The sequence below is a fragment of the Panulirus ornatus genome, chromosome 11 (genome assembly GCF_036320965.1).
Source record: "Panulirus ornatus isolate Po-2019 chromosome 11, ASM3632096v1, whole genome shotgun sequence".
Classification (NCBI taxonomy): Eukaryota; Metazoa; Arthropoda; class Malacostraca; order Decapoda; family Palinuridae; genus Panulirus; species Panulirus ornatus.
This window is the reverse complement of record NC_092234.1, coordinates 48,280,662-48,299,096: the sequence shown is the minus strand read 5'-3', so window position 1 is coordinate 48,299,096 and position 18,435 is coordinate 48,280,662. Positions and strand designations below refer to the sequence as shown.

Here is an 18,435-nt window from a genome sequence, read left to right as displayed (position 1 = left end):
TTGGGGATCTATCACCATAGGAAGTATTATGTGAGATTTTCCATGATCATTTGAAAAATAAAACATTCATTATGTCATATTTCAAGTATTACACTAGTTTTTTTCAGAGAAACCCAACGTAAATATTTTTATGAATGTTTAATAATTGCTTGAAACTTCAATAAAATGGAGTATTTTTCATGCTGAGTATAAATCTAGGGTTGAAATTTATGTCGAGAGAACACTAAGAGCCTAAAAATAAGTGATAAATCTCACTTTCGTCTCATCTAATATTTATTCATTCTTATCATATTGGTGTAGTCGACTTGAGGAAGCAAAACTGTGGAGATATTTTCCATTATCATTCAAATAAGAAGTTTCATTGTGTCATATTTCACTTTTCAGTCAAAAAAGTCGTTGGAGCCAACAAATTGCCTTGACTATTACTTTCAATTTTTGGTATTTTTTAGCGAGGGTAATTGATTCGTTTGAAAACCTCAGTATAAGGTCTACTCTTCATGCCGAAATCAAGTATGTAGTAGAAATATATGTTAGGGGCATTAAGGCATGTAAATAAATAATTAGTGGTCAATCTTTTTGAAGATTTTGTGATTATTTGGTTCCCATTTACTAGGTATATGTCACCTTAGGGAAGTATTGTGTGATATTTTCTATGAACATTTGACGTATACAAGCATTTCATTAAGTCATATTTGAATTTTAAAACAAAAAATATTTTCGCTTGAAAAATATCCTGAACTATTACCTGCAATTTTTTGCAATTTCGTGATGGTAATGGATTTGTATGAAAACCTAAGTATAAAGCGTATTTATCATGCTGAATATGAATCTGGTATTAGAATATATGTTGGAATATATTAAGGCCTGTCAATACGTAATTAACTCTTACTCTTTTCAAAGATTCTGTGATTATTCGGTTCATATTTAATGGGTATATTTTCACTTTGTGGAAGCTTTGAGATATGTTTTGGGATCACATCAGATATAGAGGTGTTTCATCATGACATATTTCACTTTTTAAACAAAAAGTTTTTTTGGCCAAAAAATTCCCTGAACCTTTACTTTCCATTTTTGGTATTTATGTGAGAGTTATTGATTTGCTTGAAAACCTTGGTATAAGGACTATTCTTCATGTGGAAATTAGAAATGGAGTTGAAACATATGTTTGGAGACCTTAAAGCATAGAAATGAGTAATTAGTGGGTAATGTTTTTGAAGAGTTTTTGATTATTCGGTTCACATTGATTGGGTATCTATCACCTTAGGGAAGTATTATGTGAGATTTTCCATGATCATTTGAAATATAAAAGCATTTCATTATGTCATATTTCAGTATTAAACTAGTTTTTTCAGAGAAACCACGTAAATTTTTTATGATGTTAATAGATTTGCTTGGAAACTTCAATAAAATGGAGTATTTTTCATGCTGAGTATCAATCTAGGGTTGAAATTTATGTCGAGAGTACACTAAGGCCTATAGATGAGTGATAGATTCTCACTTTTGTCTAATCTAATATTATTCATTTTATGTGCATTAACATATTAAAAGTTACATAGAAAATAACAGACTGAAACTGTAGGATCCTGAGTAAAGGCACTTGAGATGGTTATGGGTGGCAACTGCAGAGAACTCTGCAGAGGGTACTCTACTTAAAGTTGCATTTGATATCGACATATATGGCACTTCAGGAAAGAAGGATGGAGTGAAAAAGATTGTGGGTGGTCGGGGCCTGAACGTGCAGGAGGGTGAGACATGAAGGGAATAGAGTGAACTGGAACGATGTGATATGTCGGGGTCGACGTGTTGTCAGCGGATTGAACCAGGGCATGTGAAGCGTCTGGGGTGGACCATGCAAAGGTTTGTGGTGCCTGGATGTGGAGGAGAGGCTGTGGTTTTGGTGCGTTGCACATGACAGATAGAGACTGAGTGTGAACGAATTGGCCTTTTTGTCTTTTCGTGGCACTACCTCGCTGGAGGGAAGGGGGGAGAATGCTCTTTCCTGCGCGGCTGGGTGGTGACGGAAATGGATGAAGGCAGCAGGTATGAGTATGTACATGTGTATATATGCATGTCTTTGTATGTATATGTATGTATACATTGAAATGTATATGTATATATGTGTGCGTATGGACATTTATGTATGTATATATATATATATATATATATATATATATATATATATATATATATATATATATATATTTATTTATTTTGCTTTGTCGCTGTCTCCCGCGTTTGCGAGGTAACACAAGGAAACAGGCTTAAGAAATGGGCCAACCCACCCCCATACACAATGTACACACACACACGCCCACACACGCAAATATACATACCTATACATCTCAGTGTACACATATATATACACACACATACACATACATATATACCCATGCACACAATTCACATTGTCTGCCCCTATTCATTCCCATCGCTACCTTGCCACACATGGAATACCATCCCCCTCCCCCCTCATGGGTGCGAGGTAGCACTAGGAAAAGACAACAAAGGCCCAATTCGTTCACACTCAGTCTCCAGCTGTCACGCAATAATGCCCGAAACCACAGCTCCCTTTCCACATCCAGGCCCCACCCAACTTTCCATGGTTTACCCCAGACGCTTCACATGCACTGATTCAATCCACTGACAGCACGTCAACCCCGGTATACCACATCGATCCAATTCACTCTATTCCTTGCCCGCCTTTCACCCTCCTGCATGTTCAGGCCCCGATCACACAAAATCTTTTTCACTCCATCTTTCCACCTCCAATTTGGTCTCCCACTTCTTCTCGTTCCCTCCACCTCCGACACATATATCCTCTTGGTCAACCTTTCCTCACTCATTCTCTCCATGTGCCCAAACCATTTCAAAACACCCTCTTCTGCTCTCTCAACCACGCTCTTTTTATTTCCACACATCTCTCTTACCCTTACATTACTTACTCGATCAAACCACCTCACACCACACATTGTCCTCAAACATCTCATTTCCAGCACATCCACCCTCCTGCACACAACTCTATCCATAGCCCACGCCTTGCAACCATACAACATTGTTGGAACCACTGTTCCTTCAAACATACCCATTTTTGCTTTCCGGGATAATGTTCTCGACTTCCACATTCTTCAAGACTCCCAGGATTTTCGCCCCCTTCCCCACCCTATGATACACTTCCGCTTCCATGGCTCCATCCGCTGCCAGATCCACTCCCAGATATCTAAAACACTTTACTTCCTCAAGTTTTTCTCCATTCAAACTTACCTCCCAATTGACTTGACCCTCAATCCTACTGTACCTAATAACCTTGCTCTTATTCACATTTACTCTTAACTTTCTTCTTTCACACACTTTACCAAACTCAGTCACCAGCTTCTGCAGTTTCTCACATGAATCAGTCACCAGCGCTGTATCATCAGCGAACAACAACTGACTCACTTCCCAAGCTCTCTCATCCACAACAGACTTCATACTTGCCCCTCTTTCCAAAACTCTTACATTCACCTCCCTAACAACCCCATCCATAAACAAATTAAACAACCATGTAGACATCACACACCCCTGCCGCAAACCTACATTCACTGAGAACCAATCACTTTCCTCTCTTCCTACACGTACACATGCCTTACATCCTCGATAAAAACTTTTCACTGCTTCTAACAACTTGCCTCCCACACCATATATTCTTAATACCTTCCACAGAGCATCTCTGTCAGCTCTATCATATGCCTTCTCCATATCCATAAATGCTACATACAAATCCATTTGCTTTTCTAAGTATTTCTCACGTACATTCTTCAAAGCAAACACCTGATCCACACATCCTCTACCACTTCTGAAACCACACTGCTCTTCCGCAATCTGATGCTCTGTACATGCCTTCACCCTCTCAATCAATACCCTCCCATATAATTTATATATATAATTTATATATATATGATATATATATATATATATATATATATATATATATATATTGTCCTCAGGCATCTCGTTTCCAGCGCGTCCATCCTCCTGCGTGCGGCTCTGTCCGTGGCCCGCGCCTCGCGGCCGTGCAACATTGTTGGAACCACTATTCCTTCAGACGTGCCCATTTTTGCTTTCCGAGATAGTGTTCTCGACTTCCGCACGTTCTTCGGGGCTCCCAGAGTTTTCGCCCCCTCCCCCACCCTGTGGTCCGCTTGTGGTTCCATCCGCTGCCGGATCCACTCCCAGATGTCTAAAACACTTGTTAGAAGCAGTGAAAAGTTTTTATCGAGGATGTGGGGCATGTGTACGTGTGGGAAGAGGGGAGGGTGATTGGTTCTCGGTGAATGTGGGTTTGCGGCAGGGGTGTGTAATGTCTCCATGGTTGTTTAATTTGTTTATGGATGGGGTTGTTAGGGAGGTAAATGCAAGAGTTTTGGAAGGAGGGGCAAGTATGGAGTCTGTTGGGGATGAGAGAGCTTGGGAAGTGAGTCAGTTGTTGTTCGCTGATGATACAGCGCTGGTGGCTGATTCATGTGAGAAACTGCAGAAGCTGGTGACTGAGTTTGGTGAAGTGTGTGGAAGGAGAGAGTTGGGAGTAAATGTGAATAAGGGCAAGGTTATTGGGTACAGTAGGGTTGAGGGTCAAGTCAATTGGGAGGTGAGTTTGAATGGAGAAAAACTGGAGAAAGTGAAGTGTTTTAAATATATGGGAGTGGATCTGGCAGCGGATGGAACCATGGAAGCGGAAGTGGATCATAGGGTAGGGGAGGGGGTGAAAATTCTGGGAGCCTTGAAGAATGTGTGGAAGTCGAGAACATTATCTCGGAAAGCAAAAATGGGTATGTTTGAAGGAATAGTGGTTCCAACAATGTTGTATGGTTGCGAGGCGTGGGCTATGGATAGAGTTGTGCGCAGGAGGATGGATGTGCTGGAAATGAGATGTTTGAGGACAATGTGTGGTGTGAGGTGGTTTGATCGAGTGAGTAACGTAAGGGTAAGAGAAATGTGTTGAAATAAAAAGAGCGTGGTTGAGAGAGCAGAAGAGGGTGTTTTGAAGTGGTTTGGGCACATGGAGAGAATGAGTGAGGAAAGATTGACCAAGAGGATATATGTGTCGGAGGTGGAGGGAACGAGGAGAAGAGGGAGACCAAATTGGAGGTGGAAAGATGGAGTGAAAAAGATTTTGTGTGATCGGGGCCTGAACATGCAGGAGGGTGAAAGGAGGGCAAGGAATAGAGTGAATTGGAGCGATGTGGTATACCGGGGTTGACGTGCTGTCAGTGGATTGAATCAAGGCATGTGAAGCGTCTAGGGTAAACCATGGAAAGCTGTGTAGGTATGTATATTTGCGTGTGTGGACGTATGTATATACATGTGTATGGGGGGGGTTGGGCCATTTCTTTCGTCTGTTTCCTTGCGCTACCTCGCAAACGCGGGAGACAGCGACAAAGTATAATAAATAAAAAGAAAATATATATATATATATATATATATATATATATATATATATATATATATATATATATATATATATATATATATATTTATTTATTTATTATACTTTGTCGCTGTCTCCCGCGTTTGCGAGGTAGCGCAAGGAAACAGATGAAAGAAATGGCCCAACCCCCCCCATACACATGTATATACATACGTCCACACACGCAAATATACATACCTACACAGCTTTCCATGGCTTACCCCAGACGCTTCACATGCCTTGATTCAATCCACTGACAGCACGTCAACCCCGGTATACCACATCGATCCAATTCACTCTATTCCTTGCCCTCCTTTCACCCTCCTGCATGTTCAGGCCCCGATCACACAAAATCTTTTTCACTCCATCTTTCCACCTCCAATTTGGTCTCCCTCTTCTCCTTGTTCCCTCCACCTCCGACACATATATCCTCTTGGTCAATCTTTCCTCACTCATCCTCTCCATGTGCCCAAACCACTTCAAAACACCCTCTTCTGCTCTCTCAACCACGCTCTTTTTATTTCCACACATCTCTCTTACCCTTACGTTACTCACTCGATCAAACCACCTCACACCACACATTGTCCTCAAACATCTCATTTCCAGCACATCCATCCTCCTGCGCACAACTCTATCCATAGCCCACGCCTCGCAACCATACAACATTGTTGGAACCACTATTCCTTCAAACATACCCATTTTTGCTTTCCGAGATAATGTTCTCGACTTCCACACATTCTTCAAGGCCCCCAGAATTTTCGCCCCCTCCCCCACCCTATGATCCACTTCCGCTTCCATGGTTCCATCCGCTGCCAGATCCACTCCCAGATATCTAAAACACTTCACTTCCTCCAGTTTTTCTCCATTCAAACTCACCTCCCAATTGACTTGACCCTCAACCCTACTGTACCTAATAACCTTGCTCTTATTCACATTTACTCTTAACTTTCTTCTTCCACACACTTTACCAAACTCAGTCACCAGCTTCTGCAGTTTCTCACATGAATCAGCCACCAGCGCTGTATCATCAGCGAACAACAACTGACTCACTTCCCAAGCTCTCTCATCCCCAACAGACTTCATACTTGCCCCTCTTTCCAAAACTCTAGCATTTACCTCCCTAACAACCCCATCCATAAACAAATTAAACAACCATGGAGACATCACACACCCCTGCCGCAAACCTACATTCACTGAGAACCAATCACTTTCCTCTCTTCCTACACGTACACATGCCTTACATCCTCGATAAAAACTTTTCACTGCTTCTAACAACTTTCCTCCCACACCATATATTCTTAATACCTTCCACAGAGCATCTCTATCAACTCTATCATATGCCTTCTCCAGATCCATAAATGCTACATACAAATCCATTTGCTTTTCTAAGTATTTCTCACATACATTCTTCAAAGCAAACACCTGATCCACACATCCTCTACCACTTCTGAAACCACACTGCTCTTCCCCAATCTGATGCTCTGTACATGCCTTCACCCTCTCAATCAATACCCTCCCATATAATTTACCAGGAATACTCAACAAACTTATACCTCTGTAATTTGAGCACTCACTCTTATCCCCTTTGCCTTTGTACAATGGCACTATGCACGCATTCCGCCAATCCTCAGGCACCTCACCATGAGTCATACATACATTAAATAACCTTACCAACCAGTCAACAATACAGTCACCCCCTTTTTTAATAAATTCCACTGCAATACCATCCAAACCTGCTGCCTTGCCGGCTTTCATCTTCCGCAAAGCTTTCACTACCTCTTCTCTGTTTACCAAATCATTTTCCCTAACCCTCTCACTTTGCACACCCCATCGACCAAAACACACTATATCTGCCACTCTATCATCAAACACATTCAACAAACCTTCAAAATACTCACTCCATCTCCTTCTCACATCACCACTACTTGTTATCACCTCCCCATTTGCGCCCTTCACTGAAATTCCCATTTGCTCCCTTGTCTTACGCACTTTATTTACCTCCTTCCAGAACATCTTTTTATTCTCCCTAAAATTTAATGATACTCTCTCACCCCAACTCTCATTTGCCTTTTTTTTCACCTCTTGCACCTTTCTCTTGATCTCCTGTCTCTTTCTTTTATACATCTCCCACTCAATTGCATTTTTTCCCTGCAAAAATCGTCCAAATGCCTCTCTCTTCTCTTTCACTAATACTCTTACTTCTTCATCCCATCACTCACTACCCTTTCTAATCAACCCACCTCCCACTCTTCTCATGCAACAAGCATCTTTTGCACAATCCATCACTGATTCCCTAAATACATCCCATTCCTCCCCCACTCCCCTTCCATTGTTCTCACCTTTTTCCATTCTGTACTCAGTCTCTCCTGGTACTTCCTCGCACAGGTCTCCTTCCCAAGCTCACTTACTCTCACCACCCTCTTCACCCCAACATTCACTCTTCTTTTCTGAAAACCCATACAAATCTTCACCTTAGCCTCCACAAGATAATGATCAGACATCCCTCCAGTTGCACCTCTCAGCTAACATCCAAAAGTCTCTCTTTCGCGCGCCTGTCAATTAACACATAATCCAATAACGCTCTCTGGCCATCTCTCCTACTTACATAAGTATACTTATGTATATCTCGCTTTTTAAACCAGGTATTCCCAATCATCAGTCATTTCTCAGCACATAAATCTACAAGCTCTTCACTATTTCCATTTACAAGACTGAACACCCCATGTATACCAATTATTCCCTCAACTGCCACATTACTCACCTTTGCATTCAAATCACCCATCACTATAACCCGGTCTCGTGCATCAAAACCACTAACACACTCATTCAGCTGCTCCCAAAACACTTGCCTCTCATGATCTTTCTTCTCATGCCCAGGTGCATATGCACCAATAATCACCCACCTCTCTCCATCAACTTTCAGTTTTACCCATATTAATCGAGAATTTACTTTCTTACATTCTATCACATGCTCCCACAACTCCTGTTTCAGGAGTATTGCTACTCCTTCCCTTGCTCTTGTCCTCTCACTAACCCCTGACTTTACTCCCCAGACATTCCCAAACCACTCTTCCCCTTTTCCCTTGAGCTTCGTTTCACTCAGAGCCAAAACATCCAGGTTCCTTTCCTCAAACATACTACCTATCTCTCCTTTTTTCACATCTTGGTTACATCCACACACATTTAGGCACCCCACTCTGAGCCTTCGAGGAGGATGAGCACTCCCCGCGTGACTCCTTCTTCTGTTTCCCATTTTAGAAAGTTTAGAGTTTCCCGCAGTGTATCGAGACAGACTTCCCCAGAACTTTTTTTTAAAGGGGAAGTAAATGTTTATAGTTGTATTACTGGAGTGATAGTTTTCATACATGGTGTTTTGACAAGAAAAATAGTGAAATTGGAGAAAAATGTAGCTTAGACATTGAAGCTTATTGATACAGTGGTTAAATTGATTAGAACTGCTATTGATGTTTGTGTAAATAAATTATACATTTCCTTTTTCCATAGCCAGAGGTTGAACCATTATGTGACATTCATTTTTTCATTCATTTCAAGCTAGAAGTTTCAGAATTCTAAATTGTTTCTTACATTTTTCATATGTATATATATGTATGTGTGTGTGTGTGTGTATATGTGCGTATGTGTGTGTATGTGTGTGTATGTGTATATGTATATATATATGTATATTATCCCTGGGGATAGGGGTGAAAGAATACTTCCCACGTATTCCTCGCGTGTCGTAGAAAGCGACTAGAGGGGATGGGAGCGGGGGGCCAGAAATCCTCCCCTCCTTGTATTGACTTTCTAACTTTCTATATATATATATATATATATATATATATATATATATATATATATATATATATATATTTATATATATATCCCTGGGGATAGGGGAGAAAGAATACTTCCCACGTATTCCCTGCGAGTCGTAGAAGGTGACTAAAAGGGAAGGGAGCGGGGGGCTGGAAATCCTCCCCTCTCGTTTTTCTTTTTTTTATTTTCCAAAAGAAGGAACAGAGAAGGGGGTCAGGTGAGGATATTCCCTGAAAGGCCCAGTCCTCTGTTCTTAACGCTACCTAACTATCGCGGGAAATGGCGAATAGTATGAAAGAATAGTATGATGTTTATTGGGTGTATGTCGCCTTGAGGAAGCAGTGTGAGATATTTTCTGTGATCATTCAAATATAGAAGTGTTCCATTATGTCATATTTCACTTTTCAGTCAAAAAGGTTGTTGGGCCAAAAAAATAACCCTGACCTATTAGCTTCAATTTTTGGTATTTATGTGAGGGTAATTGATTTGTTTGAAAACCTCAGTATAAGGTCTACTCATCAAGCCAAAATCAAGTATGTAGTAGAAATATATGTTTGGGGCATTAAGGCATATAAATAAGTAATTAGTGGTCAGTCTTTTTGAAGATTTTGTGATTATTTGGTTCCCTTTTACTAGGTATATGTCACCTTAGGAAGTATTATGTGATATTTTCTATGAACATTTGACGTATATAAGCATTTCATGAAGTCATATTTGAATTTTAAAACAAAAAGTTTTTTCGCTTGAAAGATATCCTGCAATTTTTTGGCTCATTTGGATCATTTCAGATATAGAAGTGTTTCATCATGACATATTTCATTTTTAAAACAAAAAGTTTTTTGGCCAAAAAATTCCCTGAACCATTACTTTCCATTTTTGTTATTATGTGAGGGTTATTGATTTGCTTGAAAACCTCGGTATAAAGACTACTCTTCATGCGGAAATTAGAAATGGAGTTGAAACATATGTTTGGAGACCTTAAAGCATAGAAATGAGTAATTAGTGGGTAATGTTTTTGAAGATTTTTTGATTATTCGGTTCGCATTGATTGGGTATCTACCACCATAGGGAAGTATTATGTGAGATTTTCCATGATTATTGAAATATAAAAGCATTTCATTATGTCATGTTTCAGTATCAAAATAGTTTTTTTCAGAAAAATCACGTAAATTTTTTTATGATGTTAATAGATTTGCTTGGAAACTTCAGTAAATGGAGTATTTTTCATGCTGAGAATCAATCTAGGGTTGAAATTTATGTCGAGAGTACACTAAGGCCTATAAATGAGTGATAAATTCTCACTTTTGTCTAATCTGATATTATTCATTTTATGTGCATTAACATATTAAAAGTTACATAGAAAATAACTGACTGAAACTGTAGGATCCTGAGTAGAGGCACTTGAGATGGTTATGCATGGCAACTGCAGAGAACTCTGCAGAGGGTACTCTACTTAAAGTTGCATTTGATATCGACATATATGGCACTTCAGGAAAGAAGGATGGAGTGAAAAAGATTGTGAGTGGTCGGGGCCTGCCGTGCAGGAGGGTGAGAGACATGCAGGGAATAGAGTGAACTGGAACAATGTGATATGTCGGGGTCGACGTGTTGTCAGTGGATTGAACCAGGGCATGTGAAACGTCTGGGGTGGACCATGCAAAGGTTTGTGGTGCCTGGATGTGGAGGAGAGGCTGTGGTTTTGGTGCGTTGCACATGACAGATAGAGACTGAGTGTAAACGAATTGGCCTTTTTGTCTTTTCGTGGCACTACCTCGCTGGAGGGAAGGGGGGAGAATGCTCTTTCCTGCATGGCTGGGTGATGACGGGAATGGATGAAGGCAGCAGGTATGAGTATGTACATGTGTATATATGCATGTCTTTGTATGTATATGTATGTATACATTGAAATGTATATGTATATATGTGTGGGTATGGACATTTATGTATATATATATATATATATATATATATATTTTTTTTTTTTTGCCGCTGTCTCCCGCGTTTGCGAGGTAGCGCAAGGAAACAGACAAAAGAAATGGCCCAACCCACCCCCATACACATGTATATACATACGTCCACACACGCAAATATACATACCTACACAGCTTTCCATGGTTTATCCCAGACTCTTCACATGCCCTGATTCAATCCACTGACAGCACGTCAACCCCGGTATACCACATCGATCCAATTCACTCTATTCCTTGCCCTCCTTTCACCCTCCTGCATGTTCAGGCCCCGATCACACAAAATCTTTTTCACTCCATCTTTCCACCTCCAATTTGGTCTCCCACTTCTCCTCGTTCCCTCCACCTCCGACACATATATCCTCTTGGTCAATCTTTCCTCACTCATTCTCTCCATGTGCCCAAACCATTTCAAAACACCCTCTTCTGCTCTCTCAACCACGCTCTTTTTATTTCCACACATCTCTCTTACCCTTACGTTACTTACTCGATCACCTTACACCACATTGTCCTCAAACATCTCATTTCCAGCACATCCATCCTCCTGCGCACAACTCTATCCATAGCCCACGCCTCGCAACCATACAACATTGTTGGAACCACTATTCCTTCAAACATACCCATTTTTGCTTTCCGAGATAATGTTCTCAACTTCCACACATTCTTCAAGGCTCCCTGGATTTTCGCCCCCTCTCCCACCCTATGATTCACTTCCGCTTCCATGGTTCCATCTGCTGCCAGATCCACTCCCAGATATCTAAAACACTTTACTTCCTCCAGTTTTTCTCCATTCAAACTTACCTCCCAATTGACTTGACCCTCAACCCTACTGTACCTAATAACCTTGCTCTTATTCACATTTACTCTTAACTTTCTTCTTTCACACACTTTACCAAACTCAGTCACCAGCTTCTGCAGTTTCTCACATGAATCAGCCACCAGCACTGTATCATCAGCGAACAACAACTGACTCACTTCCCAAGCTCTCTCATCCACAACAGACATCATTCTTGCCCCTCTTTCCAAAACTCTTGCATTCACCTCCCTAACAACCCCATCCATAAACAAATTAAACAACCATGGAGACATCACACACCCCTGCCGCAAACCTACATTCACTGAGAACCAATCACTTTCCTCTCTTCCTACACGTACACATGCCTTACATCCTCGATAAAAACTTTTCACTGCTTCTAACAACTTGCCACCCACACCGTATATTCTTAATACCTTCCACAGAGCATCTCTATCAACTCTATCATATGCCTTCTCCAGAACCATAAATGCTACATACAAATCCATTTGCTTTTCTAAGTATTTCTCACATACATTCATCAAAGCAAACACCTGATCCACACATCCTCTACCACTTCTGAAACCACACTGCTCTTCCCCAATCTAATGCTCTGTACATGCCTTCACCCTCTCAATCAATACCCTCCCATATAATTTACCAGGAATACTCAACAAACTTATACCTCTGTAATTTGAGCACTCACTCTTATCCCCTTTGCCTTTGTACAATGGCACTATGCACGCATTCCGCCAATCCTCAGGCACCTCACCATGAGTCATACATACATTAAATAACCTTACCAACCAGTCAACAATACAGTCACCCCCTTTTTTAATAAATTTTACTGCAATACCATCCAAACCTGCTGCCTTGCCGGCTTTCATCTTCTGCAAAGCTTTCACTACCTCTTCTCTGTTTACCAAATCATTTTCCCCAACCCTCTCACTTTGCACACCACCTCGACCAAGACACCCTATATCTGCCACTCTATCATCAAACACATTCAACAAACCTTCAAAATACTCACTCCATCTCCTTCTCACATCACCACTACTTGTTATCACCTCCCCATTAGCGCCCTTCACTGAAGTTCCCATTTGCTCCCTTGTCTTACGCACTTTATTTACCTCCTTCCAGAACATCTTTTTATTCTCCCTAAAATTTAACGATACTCTTTGCCCTCTTTTTCACCTCTTGCACCTTTCTCTTGACCTCCTGTCTCTTTCTTTTATACATCTCCCACTCAATTGCATTTTCTCCCTGCAAAAATTGTCCAAATGCCTCTCTCTTCTCTTTCACTAAGAATCTTACTTCTTCATCCCACCACTCATACCTTCTAATCACCACTCCACCCTTCTGCATAACACTCCAACCCCCACTTCTCATCCTTCACTCCATTGTACATTCCTCTATATCCACCAGCCTCCCTTACCACTCCTCATTACCATCCCTCTTCACCTCTGCATTTCAGCTCCATCCACAATTTCACCCATCTTCACCTCCAATTTTCTCCTCCTCCTCGTTCTCCATCTCCGTCACTACTATCCTTTGTCAATCTTTCTCACTCATTACTCTCATTCCCAATCACCATCCTTCAACATACAATCTCACTTCTCACTCTTCAAATACACCTCTTGCCTACTTTTCTTTTCCACACAATTCACTTACCATACTTACATTACTCACTACATTCAAATACCCACCTCACATAACCATCATGCCTCAAACATCTCTCATTCAGCACATCATAACCTCCATCCAAACTCTACTTCCATATTCCAACACCATCTTCCACCATAACAACCATTATTAGCGAAATACTTCTACTCCTATCCAAACATCCCACATCCTTTTCAGATACTTTTCTTATCCTTCTCACTCTGTTCATCTGCTACCCTTCTTAGCTCATTTTCCTCTCACTCCCTACTTTACTCCCAGCTTCCCAACACTCTTCCCTTTACCCCTGAGCTTCGTTCACTCAGAGCCAATACATCCAGGTTCCTTTCCTCAAACATACTACCTATCTCTCCTTTTTTCACATCTTGGTTACATCCACACACATTTAGACACCCCAACCTGAGTCTACAAGGAGGATGAGCACTCCCTGCATGACTCCTTCGGTTTCCCATTTTTTAGAAAGTTAAAAATACATATATAACTTATATACAGCCTAAAGGTAATGTATACAATATTTTTAATGATTTTGCAAATGAAGCAAAGTTTGAGCAACACAACCGTCAGAAAGCTAAGGTGTCACAATATCAGCCACCCATGTGGACAATCTGTGGTTGTTTGGCATCACATTTATTCCTGACTCTGAATTGATATGATAGTGATAAGTAACCATTTATTTACACTTATTCATACAGAGCAGAGGATAAGCAAAAGACACCATGAGGAATGCACATAGGTCTGGCGGTGATGATGGTTTGTAATAAACTGGTGCCAACAAAGTGTCAGAGCACAGCATGGGCAAGTCGGGTCAGGTGTGGAATTCTGCACTTGTAATGTCGCAGCTCTAAAAGTTTTGGATTTTGGAGCATTTCTGATTTTAGATTTAGGATTAGGGATGCTCAACCTGTAAGTGTGAACTGATTAATCACAGAATCTTCTAAAAAAATAACCATTAATTATTGATTTACTGGCCTTAATGTCTCCTAACATATATTTCAACCCCATATTCAAATTTAGCATGAAAAATATTTTTCAAAACAAGGTTTTTGATTAGATATATTACCTTTACAAAAACTAAAAAAGATTGAAGATACCCAATAATTGCAAATCAAATAATTACAGTTCTTATATTTATTTGGTATCTGTCAGCCAAAGGAACCATTACATTTTACAGTATCATTTCACGAATGGAAAAGTCATATTTTATTACATATGAATCTTTAGACAAAACATTTTTTTGCCTGAAAATTGCCTTGAATTCTTACTTGCATTTTATACTGTTTTTCTTAAAAAATAAACCTCATTCTGGATTCAGTTCATGGCCAATTTTCTTTCTGAATATTATCATAGAACAGAAATATTGTTATAAGGCAATTTTCAGCATTTAATGGATTAAATGATTGAAATATCTAATGAAAATTCACATCATATGTTTTTGGTATCATTTTGATTTATTTACAGTATCATTTGAAAAATAGAATACTTTTATTGCATTGTATCTCAGTTTTTAAGTAAAAAGTTTTTTGGCTTGAAAAATATATTTACTGATTTTTTTCAGAAAAATTTCATTCTGATCATCAGTTCAGGGTCTATTTTCATTCTGAGTATTGTTTTGAAACATTACATCCTACAAATAAGCATTTAAGGGGTTAAATTATTAAAATGTTTAATGAGAATTTGCATCATTTTTATGTGGTATCTTTGAGCTAAAGGAAGCATTATAATTTATTTTCCAGTACCATTTCAAGAATAGGATACTTTCTTTCTATTATATATCAATTTTTAAACAAAAGTGTTTTGGCCAGAAAAATACCCTGAAGAGTAAGTTATAGTTTTTTTTTTGTCTTTTTGTTTGGGAGATAGCTTTCCTTGAAAACCTCATAATAGGTCCCTATTCCTTATGTTGAATATGATTTTAGGGCTAAAAGTTTGTTGATGTACCATAAATTCTTATAATCAAGCATTTATAGGATTAGAAAAATTCATAATTCTTCCCTTTATATTTATTTCATATCTGTCAGCCAGAGGAATAATTGTAATATATTTTGAATTATTATTCACATGTAGAAGACTGATTATATTATGAGTCAATGCCCAAACAAAATTGTTTATGTTCTCAGAACTAGCCTGAACTATTACTTACAATTTTTACTGTTTTCCTCTGAAATTAAATTTGCGTCATTGAAATAACTGTATTGAATATGGTGCTAGTACTAACATCATATTTGAATAAAAGATGAACTGAATGAAAATATTAGAAGTGTGTAATGAAAGTGAAACAAATTGAGACTTGCATTCGTCCATCCAGTAATATTTGCATTGAATCAGTGTCTCAACAGAAAAATCAATGTGTATTGTACTGCAATAGAGGGGAAAATTATCCTTCTTTTGCCATGAGTAGATACTGTACTGCATTCTTCACTGCGTCAAGTGGTACCACCGACTTCAAAGCTGTCTGTCCTGCATCTCCTATCTGCCTGTCTATGTACTCCATCAAGCTACCCCATTAGTGTTCTTATTTGGATTATCAATCTAATGGTTTAACCATTGTTTTGTTTTATTACACTTTTGTATTTCATTATATCTTAGTACTCAGTTATTAACTCCTCTTATGCATTTCCAGTGGAGTGCTCCAAAAGATGTATCTTTTTATTTCCATTTTTCTCAAATTGAATGTAGTAATTTAAGAAAATATTTTGCTACAAATGTAATCATTTTTGAGAAAAAGTACTGTATTTCTTCCTGTTTAAACAGATGCTTAACTATAATGCACTTGGCTTAATAAGGAGGAGAGTTGTATAATTCTTTTTTTAGTAATTTTTCTTCAAAATGGATGATTATATTAGCATAAGAGTGATGTAGATTACATCACTTTGTTATGTTAATGAAATAAGCTTGCATTAATGGAATTGTTAACCATCTATACTGTGAAAAATTCATTAGTCCGGTAACTGCTTGATCCCATCCATTCCAAATGAGACACGTCACTGCCTTTGCAGTTTTTGTTGTTTTCTTCAGGAAAAAAAAGTATCCTTCTGAAGGGTTTACTTTAATTTGCTTTAGGTATTTCTAGTGATACTGATGCATTCCATTATCACAGATTATGTTACCTTGTATGAATCCCTTTAAGTAACCTTTCCATGCCTCACATTTGACATTTTATGGTTGGTTTCACTCTGCATTTTACTTGTCAGGCCTGGAGAGTCAGCTTACCTATAAAGAGCAGTTGTCGCCTGTGCGTCAGTTAGATCTAATGCTGCTGGTCAGTGAAGATACCTGTGACAACTTCATGTACCATCACCTAATTCGCCCCCTTCCACTAGTACTGGAGAGAATCGCTAATGGAAAAAATGTAAGGTGAGGGGACTTCAACTGCAGCATCTTATATGTTTTCATGAGTATGATATTTTCTTTACATTTTTTCACCTTTTTCTTAGTTCCCAGTTGTGTTCTTTAGTAATTCACTTTATTTTTATTTAGAAAACTGCTCAGTGGACATCAAGTTTTTTGTGGAACATGAGAGCCTTATCCATGTCTTCCTATGTTCATCTCTGTCTTAACATGAGCAGGTCTGTGGCTAATTAACTCTTGTACTTTACAGGTAGCTTTCATTGCCAAGGTGTTGCATTTTCTCTTGGAAGTGTGTTTGTTTTCTCAAACTGATGGTACAGTCTAATATAGGTCAATATTGTCATATAATTGTTTTTGTAAATGTCTTATTCATCGCTTGCTTAGTTTTTGGCCGTGTTCTCTAGTTATTTAGTTTCTCCATATTTCAAAAAACTGCTCAGTGGACATCATTAAGTCTATGGTGGAACATGAAAGTCTTATTCATGTATTCCCATGTTCTTCTCTATCCTAATGGGCAGGTCTATAGCTGATTAGTTCTAGAACTTTACAGGTAGTTTTTTATTGCCATGCTGTTGCACCTTCTCTTGGAAATGTTTGTTTTCCCAAATGAGTTGTCAAACTGATATTATCTAATATGGATCTATGTCCTATATTTTTTATAAACATCTTATTCATTTAGATGAGGCAAATTAACATTCACCAATATATATTTAACCTTCATAACAACTAGTTACAAGCTGGGTACAGTGTCAACCCAAAAGTTCTCACATGTGATTCTTGTAATTTTTTACCTCTGAGGATGTTGAAATCTTTCATGCCTTTTTTTTTGTTTCATAAGCTTAACATCACCACAAGCATATTAAGGTGTGGTTTTAATCCTTTTGGCAGACCGTTTATATAGATCAGGAATAATGTTATTTAATAAGCCATATAAAAGAGAAACATCTGACATGTATCCTTTGCTCCCACCTTTTAACTTTTGATCCCTTTCAAAAGCTTTTATCAAGCAGAAGCCTGAAATTTTAGTATCTTTATCAGCATTCTCTCAGAACAGTGCCTGAAGCCTTCTATCAATCCAGGGGCAAACATATCACCCACTTGTCTCCCTTTTGCAAGAAATCCAAAAGAGAAACAAACTATAATTTCTACCTTTTGAATCCAGATTGCACCTTGTAATTAAAAATTTATACATGTGTTTATTGATTCTCTTATCTAATGATTTTTAGATTACACTGGTCAATTCAAAAGTTTTATAAATCAAAGGAATTTCCTTATCACTTATTTTAAAGACCGAGACAACTTTTTCTCCACTGAATGATTAATCTGCTCAACGGTTTTAGTGATCACTACAGGGGTTTCTTCACATTCCTTGTACACACACAAGATACAAA

The 18,435-nt window shown here is 38.9% G+C and overlaps 1 protein-coding gene across 1 annotated transcript in view; it reads left to right on the top strand.

The window, feature by feature from the left end:
- LOC139751146 (uncharacterized) overlaps window positions 1-18,435 on the top strand; it is a 202,396-nt gene that overhangs the window by 172,896 nt on the left and 11,065 nt on the right. The window contains exon 55 of the mRNA XM_071666245.1: window positions 16,888-17,050. Within this exon, the coding sequence (XP_071522346.1) occupies window positions 16,888-17,050 (163 nt within the window). The remainder of the gene's footprint in view (window positions 1-16,887; window positions 17,051-18,435) is intronic.